The sequence below is a fragment of the Electrona antarctica genome, assembly GCF_951216825.1.
Source record: "Electrona antarctica genome assembly, chromosome: 11".
NCBI classification, from domain to species: domain Eukaryota; kingdom Metazoa; phylum Chordata; class Actinopteri; order Myctophiformes; family Myctophidae; genus Electrona; species Electrona antarctica.
Window position 1 is genome coordinate 53145907 of NC_136792.1, and position 17656 is coordinate 53163562.

A 17656-nucleotide genomic window follows, 5' to 3' on the forward strand; every position below is an offset into this window, starting at 1 on the left:
CACAGCACAGATAATCTCAGTGTTGCATATAACAGACAAAAGCATAGCCCACAATCAATCCCAAAAAGTTAAAAACAAGATTAAAATAAAGTTAAGTCAAGTCAAGTATTACCTGCTGACAGTGGCTAGCCTAAACACAAAAGGTAGCGGTGCACATGTATAATGTAGGCCTACCTTGTAAAGTTTCAGTATTTTCTTTTTTTTATCGAATGTTGTTTTTCTGGCCATGATATTATCATTAAATAATGCAAAAATGTCTCGCGTTCACTCATCTTACCCCATTCTCCGAGCTGAGTGAGCTAGTCCGTTAATTGAATAATTCCAAACACCTGCTACAGCCCATGTGATGTTGTTGATCGAGGTTTGGTAGGAAAAAGATGCTCCTCACCTCACTCAACTTTCTAGACATACTAAAGCTGTGAATATCGATCAGGACAGTTCTGGAAAGTGGAAAGAGGCTAAGCAGCATTCAATGGAGCAACCTGAGGCCGTGGTCGCCAAAAACAGCGTCATTGATGCGGTAAAAGTAGGCTATATATTCAGCAGCTTGTGATCCTACTAATCTAACACTGCGCAATGCATTGCAGGTGTAACCCCTATCTTCTGGTTCCCAGCAATAATACAGCAGACACAGTCACAGTCTGGATTCAGTATTTGTTTTTGTTTTTTTACTAGAGACCACCTGAGTAAAACACACAAATAATATTGTCAGAGGCAGGTCAGATCTGTCATGCTTTCTCCAGCTCCTGTCTCTTCAAAGCCCAACATAAAGTCAATGTTTAACATTTGTTGTCATAGGCTATTCATTGAACAGTCAACATTACTAATGACAACAATACTAATGTGATTAACACCAGTGTTGCAATGACATGAATTGACTACATATATTTATTACATGGCTTGGTTGAATGCTTGATTCTGATTGGTCAATCGCTTAATTCAGCGGTGAGTTATCTCATGATAATGACCGCTCCGCTGTATAATGACCGCTGCCTAATCAAACCCTCTGAGCACCACCAGCTGCGCGGCTGCGCCCGCTTGATTTACTGCCGTTTCCAACATAACAGCCATGTAAACACACACACACTACTGACACACAATGTAATTTACAGCTAAACATTGCTCTTAAAAATGTTTTTGAAAACATTTGAGCGAGAAATAGACGAAGCAGCTGGACCCGAAAATGGATTCTATTTGATCAACTCACTTCCTTGTTTTCCGACAGTGCTTCAGCCCTGCAGCTGGGCAGACTCAGCCAGCGCGAAGTTATGGAATACTTTTTTTGTTGTGTTTTGGATCAATGGATTAATTTGTTAGTTAGCCATGTAATAAGCGGGATAATATCTGGCTAGGTGGTCATTGTCGGGATATAATTCACCTTCAGGGAGTGTAACCACCTCGGCTTCGCCTCGGTGGTTAAACTCCCTGTCGGTGAATTATCTCCCGACAATGACCACCTAGCCAGATATTATCCCTTACATATATATCAGAACCATAAAACAATAAACACAATAATTGTACACTCCACACATCTGTTACACAGGCATGCAGATGAAGGCTGGCTGAGAGGCCAGTCAGTGGTAGCCTGGCTAATAAGCCAGACTCAAATCACACTGTCAACTTTTTCATGTCAAGGACCCCCAAATTGACACTAATTAGCCCTGCGGACCCCCATTTGAAAAGCTATGCCCAGGGACCCCCATAAGAGGAGATGTTTAGGCTCTAGCAGTGATTCTCAATCCGTTTAATTTCAAGGACCCCCAGTTTGACATGCATTAGTCTACGGACCTCCATTTAAAATGGCATGGACCCCCAATTTTTATTGTAAAAATCAATGTTGTTAATTTAACTCTGAGAGTGTACAAATGGAACCAAATGCATGCGTTAGGGTCCATTTGGTTCCATGTGCACGCTCTGCAGAGTTACAGACCCATAAGAGTCCATTTCGTTCCAAACTATCAAGGACCCCTGGGGGTCCCCGGACCCCACTTTGGGAACCACTGATATAGGCCAGGGGTTCTCAACCCGTGGGTCGCGACCCCTCGGGGGGTCGCCAAATTATTTTAGGGGGTCCCCAAATTATTAAAAAAAAAAAAAAAAAAAGATTTATTTTTAAATTTTATTTTCACGATTTTTCAAAAATAGCAGACGAGTGGCGCGCTATGAGCTTGTAGATCTGCTATTTTTCAATAGCTAAATTATAACTGCTTAAAACACCAAAAGGGGTTCCCGCCCAAAATGGTTTAAGGTTATTGTAGCAGTCAATTTATATTGGGGGTCGGGAGGGGGGCGGGGCGGGGGTCCCGAGACATTGCCAAAGCATTTCCGGGGGTCCCCGGCCAAAAACGTTGAGAACCCCTGATATAGGCTATACCTAGAATCCTAGAAATGAAGTTGGATCCATGGCGGCTGCGGGTGTGTGCCTGTTGGAACTGTGTGGGGTTGCATGCTGTTTGTTGTCACCAAAATACTTGTGAGATGTAGATCGGCTATTTTCTTTAGCAACTTTAGCAAGCACGTTTTTACCTCATATATGCTTGGGCTGGAACACTGTATGGTCATTGGTCACATTACTGTGTTTTGGTTTGTCTTGCAGTATAGTGCAGACATGCTTTATTATTGGGTAGCCTACTACTTTTTGTTCTGCAATGCATAGTGCAAGGTATTGTTGCGACCGCAGCAGGTCGCATTTACTATGAAATCGTACACTTCCCGCCACGGCCGTCAGTCACTCAAAAAAGAACAGTTGAGATATTCTCCCCTAAATGAAGCACATACATATCTTAGCCAGGTCCTAGAGTACATGCCAAAGCGCCAGCGCTCGCCCAGCAGTCTGCCGTCAGCGAGGCGGATGCGTGCACGAAACCTCGCCGTTTAGAGCGAGGTCGCTTCTCGCCCTTAGGCGTCTTACTGTATAGGCTTAGTATTGTAAACTAGGCATAGGCAATCTTATGGGTGCACTCACTGCCAACATTGGCAAAGGGGAGGGGAGGGTGATCACTGGCACACAAGTGTTTGAGAGAGGACATAGACGTAGTCAGTTAATTAGTCCCCTCACAGGTATGATAATTACTCCTGCATATTTGGACATTCATCTGAACTCTAGTTGGGGAGGAAGTGTGGGAAACAGGTGGGAGTATTGTCATTATGGTCAATACAATGTCCTGATGTGAAGACATTTCAAAAGAAGGAAAAAAAAGTCAGACTTGTTATGAATATGGAAAATCTAAATCTATTTTATTTTGGTGTGGTGATTCAATTGAATATGCAGTGATGTAAATAGGTTTTCAATGTAATGGGTCCCGGGACCCAGGGGGTGGTCATTTTATGAGTCCTACTGTACTTCAGCGACGTCGTAGAGTACAGTACTGAGAGTACATTATTGCGTCCCAGCACCCCCGGAGGGTGACATGATTGCGTCCTTTCTCAATTTAGTGAGTCTAAAGCCCTAACCACACCAAAGGGTCAAGGCGGTTTAAGCGTTGTCCCTGCAGTGTGATATGTCTTGTTGCAAGTTGACCCTAGTGATTCAACGCATGGAATTCAATGGCCCAAACCACACCACAATGGTATATTTCCCCCCTTGTTTCCTGATATCCTTGCTGTACCTTACTTACACTAGTACTTTTCATACTCTACTGTGTTGCCTGAGCCTCAATAAAGGTCTTGTCTGTCTGTACTAGCCACGCAAAATGACCCTGAACGCCGGAGACCCAGGTTACGGCAGTGGGGCTGCGAGCGGAGGATCGGGCCTGTCGGGCGGCGTGGGCGGCGTGGAGACGGCCCCATTGCTGATTCCCGAGCAGCCCGATTCGGAGTTGGAACAGGTTCGATGGAGGCCCTTGTCCAAGGAAGAGCTGGAGCTCGCCGCCGGGGGGCCAGGATGGAGGAAGATTCGCTCACGCCTGGTGTTACTCTTCTGGTTCTTGTGGCTGGCCATGCTGGGCACCTCCATAGCCATCATTATGAAAAGCCCCAGGCCGATTGCTATGCCTCTGCAGTGGTGGCAGAAGTCCCTTTTCTACCAACTGCAACCTGCCCTGTTTCTGGACACCCAAACGGACGGACCAGGCGGGATCAGTGGTAAATAGCTTTGATGTGTGCCAGGCTCAGTTGAGTTATTACACACCGTAAAGTACATTTCTGTGAAGAGTGCCACACCAAATCTACAAGTCTCTTTCTCTTTTTTTATAATTTTTATCCCACGATTTTGCAACCCTGTTTTTTCACCCAGTGCCAATTATCTAATGTAATCCTGGGCGCTACACTTCCTCTGCCAACCTGGGGGGGCAGCGGACTGACCTCATGCCTCCTTCTATGCATGAGGAGTCCAAGCTGCTTCTTTTCACCTGACAGAGGGGAATTTCCCTGGCCGGACGTAGCGTGTGGAAGGAACACGTTATTCCGACCAGTTCCTTTCCCCTCCATCAGGCTGGCCAGGGGGAGGTAGTTTTAGAGACCAGGATTACTGCATGTTTTTGTGAGGGTACCTACCCTAGGTGACACGGGGAGAACATGCATCTCTCTAGCTCTATAGTAAACAAAAATGTGTGGGTTACAAATGTCATCCAATCAGGAGAGAACAGATCATTTATCAACCTATGTTCCAGTGTTGTATAGCTATGATTGCTATTGGAATATAGAGCTATTCAACACTTACGTTAACAATATCACTTTGCACCTTCAATGAATGCAATTTGTGTTTGGTGTGATTTCCAGTGGTGTGTGATCATCTAGGCTATCTGAAGTCCCTGGGAACAGGGGCCCTGATCCTGGAGGGTCTATTTCATAAGGAAGTGTCCCCTCCAGAACTCACAGTGATCGATGAAAGCGTGGGGACATTGCCTGAGATCCAGCATCTGGTCACGGAGAGCAACAAACTAGGTGCGTAGAAGCCGCCTCCCTCACCTTCTGACATGCATGCTGTTGCCTGGCTGACCTTTTTACTGCAGGGGCTTTCAACAGGTGGTTTGTGGACCACTGCTGGTCCTTGAAGGTATTGCATGGTAGTCCCTGACCATGCATTTAGTAATCTCAGAGACAGACTGTTGAATCAAATTCAAAGGAAAAGAGTGCTGTTTTTCCTTTATATTTTGCCGACGTAATGCATGCACGGAGCGGTGCACTAAAGGCTCATTCATAGTCTGGATTTTCGGTGGTGAGGTGACCACCGCTCCGGTGGTGAGGTGACCACCGGAGCTGAAATAACGTTGAGCGGTGGTGAGTAAAAACAGGAGAGAAGGGCTGGTGCCGGTGGCGGTGGTTTGCTCTTCACCGCGGCCCGTGACGTCATGTTGTAGTTCGGTGGTCACCTCACCACCGAAAATCCAGACTATGAATAACGCTTAAATGACCTGGTGACTTATGATGTTGCCTCAATGTTGTCAGTTACTGGTAATATGTCGGGGGCAAGAAATTCCCCAGAAAAGGAAGTCTCAAGAAGCGGAAGTATACTGTACCAGATTTGCTGATTCATTGAGTCATCATTATTAGGAAAAGTGCCCATATAATGTGTCTGTCTGCTCATGCATACCGGGAAGATACAAATCTGTAGGCTTCGTCTGTAAAGTTAGCATCAGTGCTTATCAACATTCTGTTGCTCTGGACCACTTTGACCATTTCAGTTAAATAATGCCTGGGCTTGACATAATTTGTTGCACAAAGTATCATGAAACAAATTAAACCAAGCCCTCAACAGTCATTTCAAGCTTTTTCTCCCACACCACGACTTATGAAATATTATTTAAACATATTTTAATGTATATCGGGTATTTTATTTAAATAAAACATTTTCCCATGGACCACCTGGGGAACTCTAGGATGTACAGACACAGGGAGCATATAGCAATCTTAGCCCATATCCACCTCCCAACACAACAGAAGTGGTCCCCAGGTTGATTCTTAGTGAGGGTGGTGGTCCCCAGGTTGATTCTCGGTGAGGGTGGTGGTCCCCAGGTTGATTCTTAGTGAGGGTGGTGGTCCCAAGGTTGATTCTTGGTGAGGGTGGTGGTCCCCAGATTGATTGTTAGTGAGGGTGGTGGTCCCCAGGTTGATTCTTAGTGAGGGTGGTGGTCCCCAGGTTGATTCTTGGTGAGGGTGGTGGTCCCCAGGTTGATTCTTAGTGAGGGTGGTGGTCCCCAGGTTGATTCTTGGTGAGGGTGGTGGTCCCCAGGTTGATTCTTAGTGAGGGTGGTGGTCCCCAGGTTGATTCTTAGTGAGGGTGGTGGTCCCCAGGTTGATTCTCGGTGAGGGTGGTGGTCCCCAGGTTGATTCTTGGTGAGGGTGGTGGTCCCCAGGTTGATTCTTGGTGAGGGTGGTGCAGGTTGATTCTCGGTGAGGGTGGTGGTCCCCAGGTTGATTCTTAATGAGGGTGGTGGTCCCCAGGTTGATTCTTAGTGAGGGTGGTGGTCCCCAGGTTGATTCTTAGTGAGGGTGGTGGACCCCAGGTTGATTCTTAGTGAGGGTGGTGGTCCCCAGGTTGATTCTCGGTGAGGGTGGTGGTCCCCAGGTTGATTGTTAGTGAGGGTGGTGGTCCCCAGGTTGATTCTTAGTGAGGGTGGTGGTCCCCAGGTTGATTCTTGGTGAGGGTGGTGGTCCCCAGGTTGATTCTTAGTGAGGGTGGTGGTCCCAAGGTTGATTCTTGGTGAGGGTGGTGGTCCCCAGATTGATTCTTAGTGAGGGTGGTGGTCCCCAGGTTGATTCTTAGTGAGGGTGGTGGTCCCCAGGTTGATTCTTGGTGAGGGTGGTGGTCCCCAGGTTGATTCTTAGTGAGGGTGGTGGTCCCCAGGTTGATTCTCGGTGAGGGTGGTGGTCCCCACTTTGATTCTTGGTGAGGGTGGTGGTCCCCAGGTTGATTCTTGGTGAGGGTGGTGCAGGTTGATTCTCGGTGAGGGTGGTGGTCCCCAGGTTGATTCTTAATGAGGGTGGTGGACCCCAGGTTGATTCTTAGTGAGGGTGGTGGTCCCCAGGTTGATTCTTAGTGAGGGTGGTGGTCCCCAGGTTGATTCTTAGTGAGGGTGGTGGTCCCCAGGTTGATTCTTGGTGAGGGTGGTGGTCCCCAGGTTGATTCTTAGTGAGGGTGGTGGACCCCAGGTTGATTCTTAGTGAGGGTGGTGGTCCCCAGGTTGATTCTTAGTGAGGGTGGTGGACCCCAGGTTGATTCTTAGTGAGGGTGGTGGTCCCCAGGTTGATTCTTGGTGAGGGTGGTGGTCCCCAGGTTGATTCTTGGTGAGGGTGGTGGTCCCCAGGTTGATTCTTAGTGAGGGTGGTGGACCCCAGGTTGATTCTTAGTGAGGGTGGTGGTCCCCAGGTTGATTCTTAGTGAGGGTGGTGTATCCCAGGTTGATTCTTGGTGAGTGTGGTGGTCCCCAGGTTGATTCTTAGTGAGGGTGGTGGACCCCAGGTTGATTCTTAGTGAGGGTGGTGGACCCTGGTTCACAATCGGTTGAAAACCCCTGTTTTAACCGGCCATTTTACTGATCCACAGGACTCAAAATAGTGTTAGACTTCTGTCAGCTAGATCTATTTGGACTCGGAGCTCAGGATGCTGCAGGAAATCACACCGATGTACCTTCTGACCACTCGGACACAGTACAGGTACAGTAGTCGGATGATTTACTTACTAGTAGGGCTGTCACCATTACACATTTAAGTTGACGAGTAATTGTCACACAAATAATTGCGATTAACGATTTCATTGTATTTTTGTCATTGGAAATGGGAACATTTAATATGAATAGAAATTACATTTCTGTTTACCTTTTAGGCTTCGTAATTGAAAAAGCGCACAGAGCAGATATGACAAACAATATGATATACCAAGAAATTACTGCCATTTTTATACATTTTCTACTTTAAAAACGGTAAAAAAGAATTAGCAGAATTGTATGTATGAATTTTTCAAGATGGAAATTATTGTGACAAAATAATTGTGATTATCTCAAATGATTGCAATTAGACGATTATGTAATGATTGTGACAGCCCTGCTCATACTGGTGAAATGAACGATTACTAGATTTGCTGGTGAGATTAACGACTGGACCCTGTCGTTTGTTATGGAAGCATAAAGCTGCCAAAATTAAATGTTTGCAGCTTTATGCTTCCATAGTGCTCATCCTATGAACGAATGAAAAAGCAAAAGCAAATCGCATTGCATTTTCATTTTCAAGTCGTATACAATTTGAAAATGCAAATGCAATGTAAATTGCTTTTGCTTTTTCATTGTCATAGAATGAGCACACCTGGAGATGAAATATAAATGCTATTACATTATATTTTCACTTAAATGCGTTCAATATCTGAAGGTTAAAAAGCATTTATCTTATTTCATTTGAATTTTCTAAATTGCATTTTCATTGTAATATTGCCCACTAATTTGCGGGGCATTTTTTGAAAATTGCAAATCAAATGATCTTTTATTTATAATTTGAATTGTGTCATAGAATGAGCACATCTGTAGATTAAATGTAAATGCTATTGCCTTTTAGATTTATTTTTGTCTCATGAAATGCGTTGATGACCTGAAAATGAAAAAGCATTTCTCTTATTTCAATTGACTTGCCATTTCATTTGAATTTTGGCAGCTTTATGCTTCCATAGTTTGTTGACCAGGCTTCACACCAGTGTTGATTTTGTCGACTAAAACTATGACGAAAGATTATAGACTACCATTTCTCACTGACGAAAACTACATGGAAACTAAATGAAAACTAAGCTATGATGACTTAAGACTAAATATATTGACAATTTTGTCAACAAATACAAACTAGACTAAAATGTCAGGAAGGGACTAGTGGACAAGAGATCCAGTACAAGTCATTTTACTACTTTACTTTGTCACATGCTGAAAATAGCCAATCTACAAGCGGTGAGCTTGTAGATCGGCTATTTTCAGCAACACGTCATTACGATAAGGCCCGCCAAAATACATTTTAGTCGACTAAATCAACTGTAGATTTAGTCGACTAAAATCTCATGACATTTAGTTTTAGTCGACTAAAATTTCACTAAAACTAAGTTTCACTCCAAAGACTGACTAAAACTAAAATCAAAATTTGCTGCCAAAAACAACGCTGGTTCACACCATTTACCCTGATCTTGCACTAAGTCACGCTGGATAAGAACATCTGCCAAATGACTAATGGTGTGTGTGTTTGATACATTTTACAGTATGCACTTCGGTTCTGGCTGGAGCAGGGCATCGCAGGGTTTTCAGTCTGTGACACGGACGCAGCGTATTCAGAACAGGTGAGAAGTCCTTGGTGGCTGCAAGTGGTTTGCATCTTGAGTTGTGTAACTTCCATTGACACCGAACTGGATGATGGTGATACTGTACATGGAAGGAATGAAAGAGCATTCTCCCAAATAATTAATTCTCGGTTAAAAAATGTCTGTCTTTCAGGTTCTAATGGACTGGAGACTTGTGATCAATGAGTTCAGCACCCAAGATGACGAAAGGTAATGCATGGACCTAGGGGTAGGGGAATTGACTAAAAAATATATTGAAACCGATCGGTTTTCTTTTCCTTATATCAACAAGAAAACATTTGAATAGATGTTTGAATAGATGAAAATTGTGAAAATAGCGATCTATTGCAATGTGTAATGTTGTGGGGTTTCACCATTTTCCACAATTGTTCATTAATCATAATCAAGGTCAATCAAGGTTTGAACGATTGATTTTCAAACCTTGATTGAAATTGAAATATTGCCCAGCCCTACAGTATATAGACCCATACAGGCACGCCTGATGTAATGAAATGAAATGATTACTATATTTACCCAGGGTATCTGGGCTAAGCTCAAGAACTTGTTTCCAGCCAGGCCCTGCTCATAGAACACATTTCATCGTAGTGGTTCAATGCCTTGTTCAAGGGCACTTCAGCGGTGGTAATTTTAACGTGTCGGACAGCTGATTCGAACTGGCGACCTTCCGGTATCAAGACCGCTCCGCTATCCGTTCGGCCACCGCTGCCACTGATGTACAGTATTGGGTGGCGGTGGCTCAGGGGTAGAGTGGCTGGATGGTAACCGCAAGGTTGCCAGTTCGAACCCGGGCTCCCCCAGAGTTGGTGTCGAAGTAGCCTGGGGTCCACCTATGCTTTCTATGGCATAGGCGGCTACCGGCAGGATCCGCCGGGAGAATCCAAACGCAGCTGTGCAACATGAGACTAATTAATTAGAGTGACAGAGAGAGAGAGAGAGAGAGAGAGAGAGAGAGAGGAGTGTGTGTGTATGGGTGTGCGTGTGTCCGTCAATTTAACAAAGGTGCAGACGATCAGAAATCAGCAGAGAGTGATCGACGTTTGCGCTACTCTATGCCGAATTGAAGTGGACTTTTTTTTTCTCCCGGTTTCCGAGGCTAGTGTCGAAGTGTCCTTGAGCGAGACACTGAACCCCTAATTGCTCCTGATGTGCCGGTTGGTGTCTTGCATGGTTTCCGCCGCCATCGGTGTATGAATGTAATGCACAATTATGTAAAGCGCCTTGGATAAAGGCGCTTATATAAATGCACCATGTCTTTCTCTTCCAATGTCTCCTCAGAATAGTGGTGGTTAAGCAGACGGGGGATGTTCTGCCTGCTCTCAACACCTCCAGCTCCATCAACACCACCCTGGTGGAGGTGGTGATGAGAGCCATCCTGCCACCCAAGCCCCACGTCCTGTCTGCCCAGGAGGTTGCTGCTGCTATCGAGACTCACCTGCAGACCTCTAGAGGAGATATATGGCCCAGTTGGACAGTAAGCTGCCGTCCCTCCATGGGGACTGTCTCCTGTGTACTCTTGGTCCATAGTAGGGATAATAATCACTTACTTTTATCCAGGGCTAGAACTGTAGATTAGTTTCTGTACCATTTTGATTAATTGAATAATCGAGAAGCAGGTTTTTTAATATATACATGTATGTATATATATATATATATATATATATATATATATATATATATATATAAATAAAAAAATCGAGAAGCATGGTTTTTAATATATACGTATATATTTATGTATATGTGTACATACAAACTTGCACTACTGCCTTGAAAATGTAATGTTAACTCAGACGTACCCTGAAGGAATGGAAATGGACTAAGAAATGGGAATTCATGTGTTACACAAAAAAGAAGGTTGTGCAATTACATTTAATGAATGATGATTTTTTTAAATCAAAAAGCAATAAACGCAGATCTACAAGCTGAACAGATTGTAGATGCAGCTATTTTCACTCTTTTTGCACACCACCATTGTACAGTGAAGTACCATACAGGGCTATGTGTGGTTAAAAAAAAACTGTTAAAATGTCTTCGATTTTGGATTAACCCACATAAGCGGCTATCATTGGTTCTAAGGGTTTTGTTATATTTGTTGTTTATTGCCAAGCCTTATAGAGCGTCGCAGTCCCGCCCCCTTTCATGACGACGCCAGGCCCAGGAAATAATTCTCAATGCATTTTCCCCATAGACATTTCAAAAAGTATTTATTTAAAGACCTTTTAAGCGTCGTACAAAGCCAACTGGAGTCGTGACAAATCATGACAATAAACACTATGTTGGACCAAACAAATCATTACAAAGAAGAAAAACAAGAAAAAAAAGCTGTTTTCTTCTTCTTTCTAATTATTTGTTCGGCCCGAAAAATTGTGTTTGTTGTCATGATTTCTCACAACTCGGGTTGGCTTTCAGTACGACGCTTAAAAGGTCTTTAAATAAATACTTTTTGAAATGTCTGAGGAAAATGAACGGGGAATCATTTCCTGGGCCCTGGTAGGGGGCGGGACTGCGACGCTCTATTGTACAGTATGTGTTGTGTTCCTGGCAGGTTGGTGGTAAAGCTTCCCATGACCTGCAGAAACTACTGCTAGTGTTGTTAATGACTCTACCAGGATCACCTGTAGTCCAGTATGGAGAAGAGCTCACTCCCACACAGGTACTGTGTTACATGGTTGGTTCAGTCCAGTATGGAGAAGAGCTCACTCCCACACAGGTACTGTGTTACATGGCTGGTTCAGTCCAGTATGGAGAAGAGCTCACTCCCACACAGGTACTGTGTTACATGGTTGGTTCAGTCCAGTATGGAGAAGAGCTCACTCCCACACAGGTACTGTGTTACATGGTTGGTTCAGTCCAGTATGGAGAAGAGCTCACCCCCACACAGGTACAGTACTGTGTTACATGGTTGGTTCAGTCCAGTATTGAGAAGAGCTCACTCCCACACAGGTACAGTACTGTGTTACATGGTTGGTTCAGTCCAGTATGGAGAAGAGCTCACTCCCACACAGGTACAGTACTGTGTTACATGGTTGGTTCAGTCCAGTATGGAGAAGAGCTCACTCCCACACAGGTACAGTACTGTGTTACATGGTTGGCTCAGGGCCCACTTGAAAGCTGTCACATTTTCAGGCTTGGAGCCAGTAAGCGAATGCAGGAATTACAAGTTGGCCAGGCGAAAAGCTGACACAGAAAGCAACAAGAACACATTCGAAACGTTAATAAAGACAATAAAAGAAGGTGTCTTTGCACAGACATTATAACCTACAGACATTATGCAGCATAAGGCGAACATGACGCCAGCACAAATTAGTGACTCATTGACAGCATTAACGGGTAAATCAAATAGTGTTCACGCATGTGAGAACATGAGACGGCAGGGCTTTCGCTACAGAATCGTAGTTCAGACCTTCAGTTAAACCTCTCTCAAACGCTAGGAGACACTGACCATTTAGGCGAGAGGTTGTTCATTGTACTTCTGCGTGCACTTTGTACTCTTTGTACACTAGTAAACCGGCGTTCAACAGTACAGTATGTGGTCATTGGCAGTGTAATTAGTGCCCCGCACACTGGCGAAAACGTCAGGGTCCAATGGATTCAAGAGGTTTTGTCAAAAGTGCTTTTTAATACTTTTCATTGTATTTGTTCAATATTTTTGAGTGGTGCAACCACTCCAAGGAACAGCAATGTCTGTGTTAACCTATATGTGACTGAGTACCAGTAAGGGCAAAAGTGGCGCTTTTGTGCCAGAAACAGAGAGAGAGATAGTGCTGCTAATGAGAGAGAGAGAGAGAGAGAGAGAGAGAGTTGCACCACTCAGTTCACACGGGTGTGATTTCTTAACAACACACAGACATAAAGGGTGTTCAATAGCATTGATTTATAAAAAATAAATGAACCTCAAAAGGAGTTGGGTTGTTTCGCCACCGACAGCGATGATGTTATACTTTAAAGTTCGTATTGATCTGTATCCCAATGAAAACCTTTTTTTCCAAGGTTTTAAAAGAAAATAATACTGACTTTTATTTGGGGGGCCCACTTGCAATATGCTCCCAGCCCAGTTGAGAAGCGTTGCTGTGTTTTATTGATATAACCACATGAATGAACCCTGGCGTCCCAATTCGGGGAATGTCATATAGTAGTCGAACATTGCGTGGAAATGGCAGATCTAAAAGCTCACGACGTGATATTGTTATGAGTTTTTGAGTGGTGCAACCACTCCAAGGAACAGCAATGTCCGTGTTAACCTATGTGACTATGTTTGTGTTTGTGGGGCTAAATATGTATTTTGTTACAATATTTTATAGTGATTTATTTTTGTATTATTTACTAAATGGTAAATGGTGCATTTACATAGCGCCTTTATCCAAGGCCAATTGTGCATTATATTCATACACCGATTGCGGCGGAAGCCATGCAAGGTACCAACCAGCACAATTTGGGGTTCAGTGTCTTGCCCAAGGACACTTCGACATGTAGACAGGAGGAGCCGGGATTCGAACCGCCGACCCATGGATCATTGGACGACCTGCTCTACCTCCTGAGCCACAGTCGCCCTATACTAGTCTTACTAGACCCCAAGAAATTACATAAAGCCACAAAAGATCACAGGATCTACTGAATGTGTCAAACTGACATATTGAGCCTATGACACACAGTGTGGCTTCCCCCCAGTAGGCCTCCTTCACATTCAGTAGATCCTGTGATCTTGTGTGGCCAGATGTAATTTCTTGGGAACTAGTAGGACTATAGTAAATAATAAAAGAAATCGCTATAAAATGTTGTACCAAAATACATATTTAGCCCCTTGCTCGAATCCCCCCCCCCCCCCCTGTCAAAAACAGCTAAAATCCCTAAAACGAAAAATCAGCAAATGAAAAGAATGTAACACTCATCTTTTACTTTCTCTAATAACAACCTAAAACATGAACCTTGGTTGAAAAAAATCTAACAACCTAAAACATGAACCTTGGTTGAAAAAAATCTAAAGTTGTCCTTTAAGTGGTTAACCCATTCTGGGCGGGAACCCCTTTTGGTGCTTTAACTAAGCATTATGTTATACTTTAGCTATTGAAAAATAGCAGATCTACAAGCTCATCGCGCGCCACCGAGTGGCGCGCTACGAGGGGGAGGCCTAAAACTATATAGTTAATTTGTTTTTTCTATAAACGTTTGAATTGACTAAATGAATCTTTTTCTGCCACACAGAATGTAACTGTGAAAATGGACTGGTCACAGTGGCAGGTTAATGGAACGTCCAAAGTAATAAAGGTAAGTAATGAAGTTATGAGCCGTCGGTCTAGTTGATTGTACTCTAGTCGGGCTCGCAGGCAGTAGTATTTATAGTCTGTCTAGAACGTGACTGAGTCAGAATTGTCACATCTTTGTCTAAGCTGGTTTTGCGTGGCTCAGGGGTAGAGTGGCAGGATGGGAACCGCAAGGTTGCCAGTTCGAACCCGGGCTCCCCCAGAGTCGAAGTGTCCTTGAGCAAGACACTGAATCCCGAATTGCTCCCGATGTGCTGGTTGGTGCCTTGCATGGTTTCTGCTGCCATCGGTGTATGAATGTGTGTGAATGGGTGAATGTAATGCACAATCTATGTATATAAATGCATCATTTTTTTTAATGTTATAATGGACTGACTAAATGTTTCCTGTTTTGTACCAAAACAATAAATAAATAACTTGTTTTTTTAGTACAGATACTGGTAATTTGACAAAGCAAGCAAATTGTGAGAACAAAGTCAATTCAGTTGTGTTGGGTTCGTCTGAGTAAGGCCTGACACACCTTCGCAAAAGATTGATGTATGCTTGTTGTATACAAAGGGTGTGACACATCTTGCCCCAATGCATTTCCAATGGGAGTCACATGGTTTGACACAACATTTGTGTTGTATGAGGGGGATGGGGGCAGTCGAAACACAGCCGAAAGCCATACAACAGCTTGTAGTCCAAAATGTGGACTACAAACCATGTGACTTCCTTTGGAAATGCATTGGGGCGGCCATGACACTCGCAACATTCATACAACAAGCATGCATCAATGTTGTATGCTAGATCGAAAGGTGTGAGTGAGGCCTTAGACCACACTAGGATAATTTATATCCTGGAGTTCTTGGGTTAGCCAGCTAGCCCACGGCTGGGCCGCCACAACTAAATAGAGACCAGCTGTTAAGTGCAGTGTTGTTTTTTGGCGGCAAATTTCTATTTTAGTTTTAGTCAGTGAAACGTTTTCATTTAGTTTTAGTCACCCAGAATGTTTTAATGTTTGGTCTAGTTTTAGTCGACAAAATATCATAAGATTTTAGTCGACTAAATCTACAGGTGATTTAGTCGACTCAAATTTATTTTGGCGGGCCTTGGTGCCGTCGTAATGGCTGATTTTACACTTGCTGAAAATAGCCGATCTACAAGCTTGTAGATCTGCTATTTTCAGCATGCAAACAAGTGTAAAATGGCTTGTACTGGATCTCTTGTCCACTAGTCCCTTCCTAACATTTTAGTCTAGTTTTTATTTGTTGACATATATTTAGTCATAGTTTTAGTCACCATCGCTTAAGTTTTAGTCGACGAAAAACTGATTAAGTGCGGCTGTATTTACATTCTGCCCAATCCCGTCCTCCAGGACCAGGAGAGGGCCAGGTATTCTGCGCTAGCTCTCTTCCACTCCCTCAGTCGCTCCAGAGCCAGAGAGGAAGCCCTTCTCTCGGGAAGCTTCACGTTCCTCCCGTTCAACACCACCGGCCTCCTCTCCGCGGCGTCCTCCTCCTCCAACTCCACCCTTTCTCCTGCACGCGTCGTCTCGTCTCCCCCCATTCTGGCCTTCCTGCGCTCCTGGGGTTGCGTCCATTTCCTGGTTCTGCTCAACCTGGGCTCCACGCCCCACGCCCTGGACCCGGCCTGGGCGCCCAGTCTTCCGGAAGGCGGGGTGTTTGTGGCCTGTACGGGGATGGACCGTCTGGGATCCACCTCGTTGGAAACGCTGACGGTGCGACCCCGCGAGGCAATAGTCATTAAACTATTTGAGACAGGCAGTTACTCCTAAAGCTGTTATTGCCCTGTGCTGAGATAACGGGTTCTCCTACAGGATGAAACATTTACGCATTTTAATAATGGATCACATTCTAAATGTTCAATGGACTAGGACAAAAAAATAATAAAATCACTATTGTGTTGAGTTGGGTTGGTACAGTCATTTGTCAAATATTTTCTTTGAACCACATGAACACTATTCTGGGCGAACATTCAACCTTTGGTGTAGAGGGGGGAAAAAGGAGGGGGCATAGTATAGACCCCCGGGGTCGATACGTAAAAATTCTATACTGTACGTAAGTGGTTGAAGCTGTTGAGAAGCAAGTAAACAACTATTCTTTTTACACATCTGTTCATGTCTAGATTCTGCTGACTCTTAAGCAGCAGGGGGTGCTGTTGTTCAGAATCGTGCATTTGTGCCTTGGCTTACAACAACCCTTTTCATATCAAGCTCCATTATTTATTGGGCATTTGAGCCATATTTTGTTATTGGATAAGAATTTGTCCACACTTGCATGGTGTATTGATGTTGGTACCATTAGGAGATACAGTACAACAGGCAAACGTTCAAGAGAACAATTATTTTACATTCTCTAATTGTGACTTCTTGTAAAAGCCGATAATGTAACTCTTGAGAGCGTAACCTTTTACATTCGAGAGTTAAAGATCTTATAAGGGTCCATTTGGTTACTGGGGACCACCTGGAACCCCCTCAAGGACCACTGGTTGAAAACTACTGCCTTACATGATATATTGTTTTTCCTATTTGTATGTTTGTGTGTATATTATGTATACAGGTGCATCTAAAAGTCAAATATCATGGAAAGTTTTCTTTATTTCTGTAATTTGAAAAGTGAAACTTGCATATCGTTGCTGTCGGGAGGAAACCTCCTAACTCCATTTTTGACACTTATTTTATTTTTTGTGCATAAATCAGTGCTATTAAACGCCCTTTACGTCTGTGTGTTGATTTGAAAATATTTAACCAGTGGAAAGTAGTAAACGCTTTGGACAAAACCACCTAACTCCATTAGACCCTCAAACTGTCCGCTAAAGCAACTAACTCCACCACCTCTCTCCCCCTCTCATGCAAGTAATTGACAATATTTAATTAAGTCATAACACTAACTTTGTTGAGGCAGTATTGCTTTGTTTTCATAATATAGTTTTTCATAATTTCCTGAAAAAAATATACTTTTCATTCGGTGGTTTCTTCCCTACAGCAGAGATATATTCTTGTGCATAAAGTGAAGTCTTGAACTCGTTTGCATAGAGGGTATGTACAGTACATGCATGCATAAAGTGAATGGCAGATCGAGTGGCAAAGTGAATTTAATGTTGTTTATCCATTTTGGGTGGGAACCCT

At 43.8% G+C, this 17656-nt stretch overlaps 1 protein-coding gene across 3 annotated transcripts; it reads left to right on the forward strand.

Moving 5' to 3' along the window:
* The first annotated feature begins 302 nt into the window (after positions 1-302).
* On the forward strand, positions 303-17250 carry LOC306933059 (amino acid transporter heavy chain SLC3A2). Of its 3 annotated transcripts, none has more exons than XM_079515055.1 (10): positions 303-526; positions 3684-4083; positions 4738-4884; positions 7487-7596; positions 9170-9247; positions 9402-9457; positions 10544-10739; positions 11811-11918; positions 14468-14530; positions 15884-17250. In XM_079515055.1, the coding sequence occupies exons 1-10, from the start codon at positions 473-475 to the stop codon at positions 16301-16303; spliced, it is 1632 nt and encodes a 543-aa protein (XP_079371181.1). In that variant the 5' UTR covers positions 303-472; the 3' UTR covers positions 16304-17250. The 3 variants fall into 3 exon arrangements, with proteins under 3 accessions (XP_079371181.1, XP_079371180.1, XP_079371179.1); XM_079515054.1 differs by having other exon boundaries at positions 305-520; positions 4720-4884; XM_079515053.1 differs by having other exon boundaries at positions 306-526; positions 4720-4884.
* The last annotated feature ends 406 nt before the right edge of the window (positions 17251-17656 follow it).

Excerpts from the sequence above, each read along its gene's own strand:
- LOC306933059 (XM_079515053.1), top strand. The coding sequence starts at position 473 with ATGGAGCAACCTGAGGCCGTGGTCGCCAAAAACAGCGTCATTGATGCG. Across the intron at positions 527-3,683 it reads GCGTCATTGATGCGGTAAAA|CCACGCAAAATGACCCTGAA; the intron begins GTAGGCTATATA and ends TGTCTGTACTAG. Across the intron at positions 4,885-7,486 it reads CACGGAGAGCAACAAACTAG|GACTCAAAATAGTGTTAGAC; the intron begins GTGCGTAGAAGC and ends ACTGATCCACAG.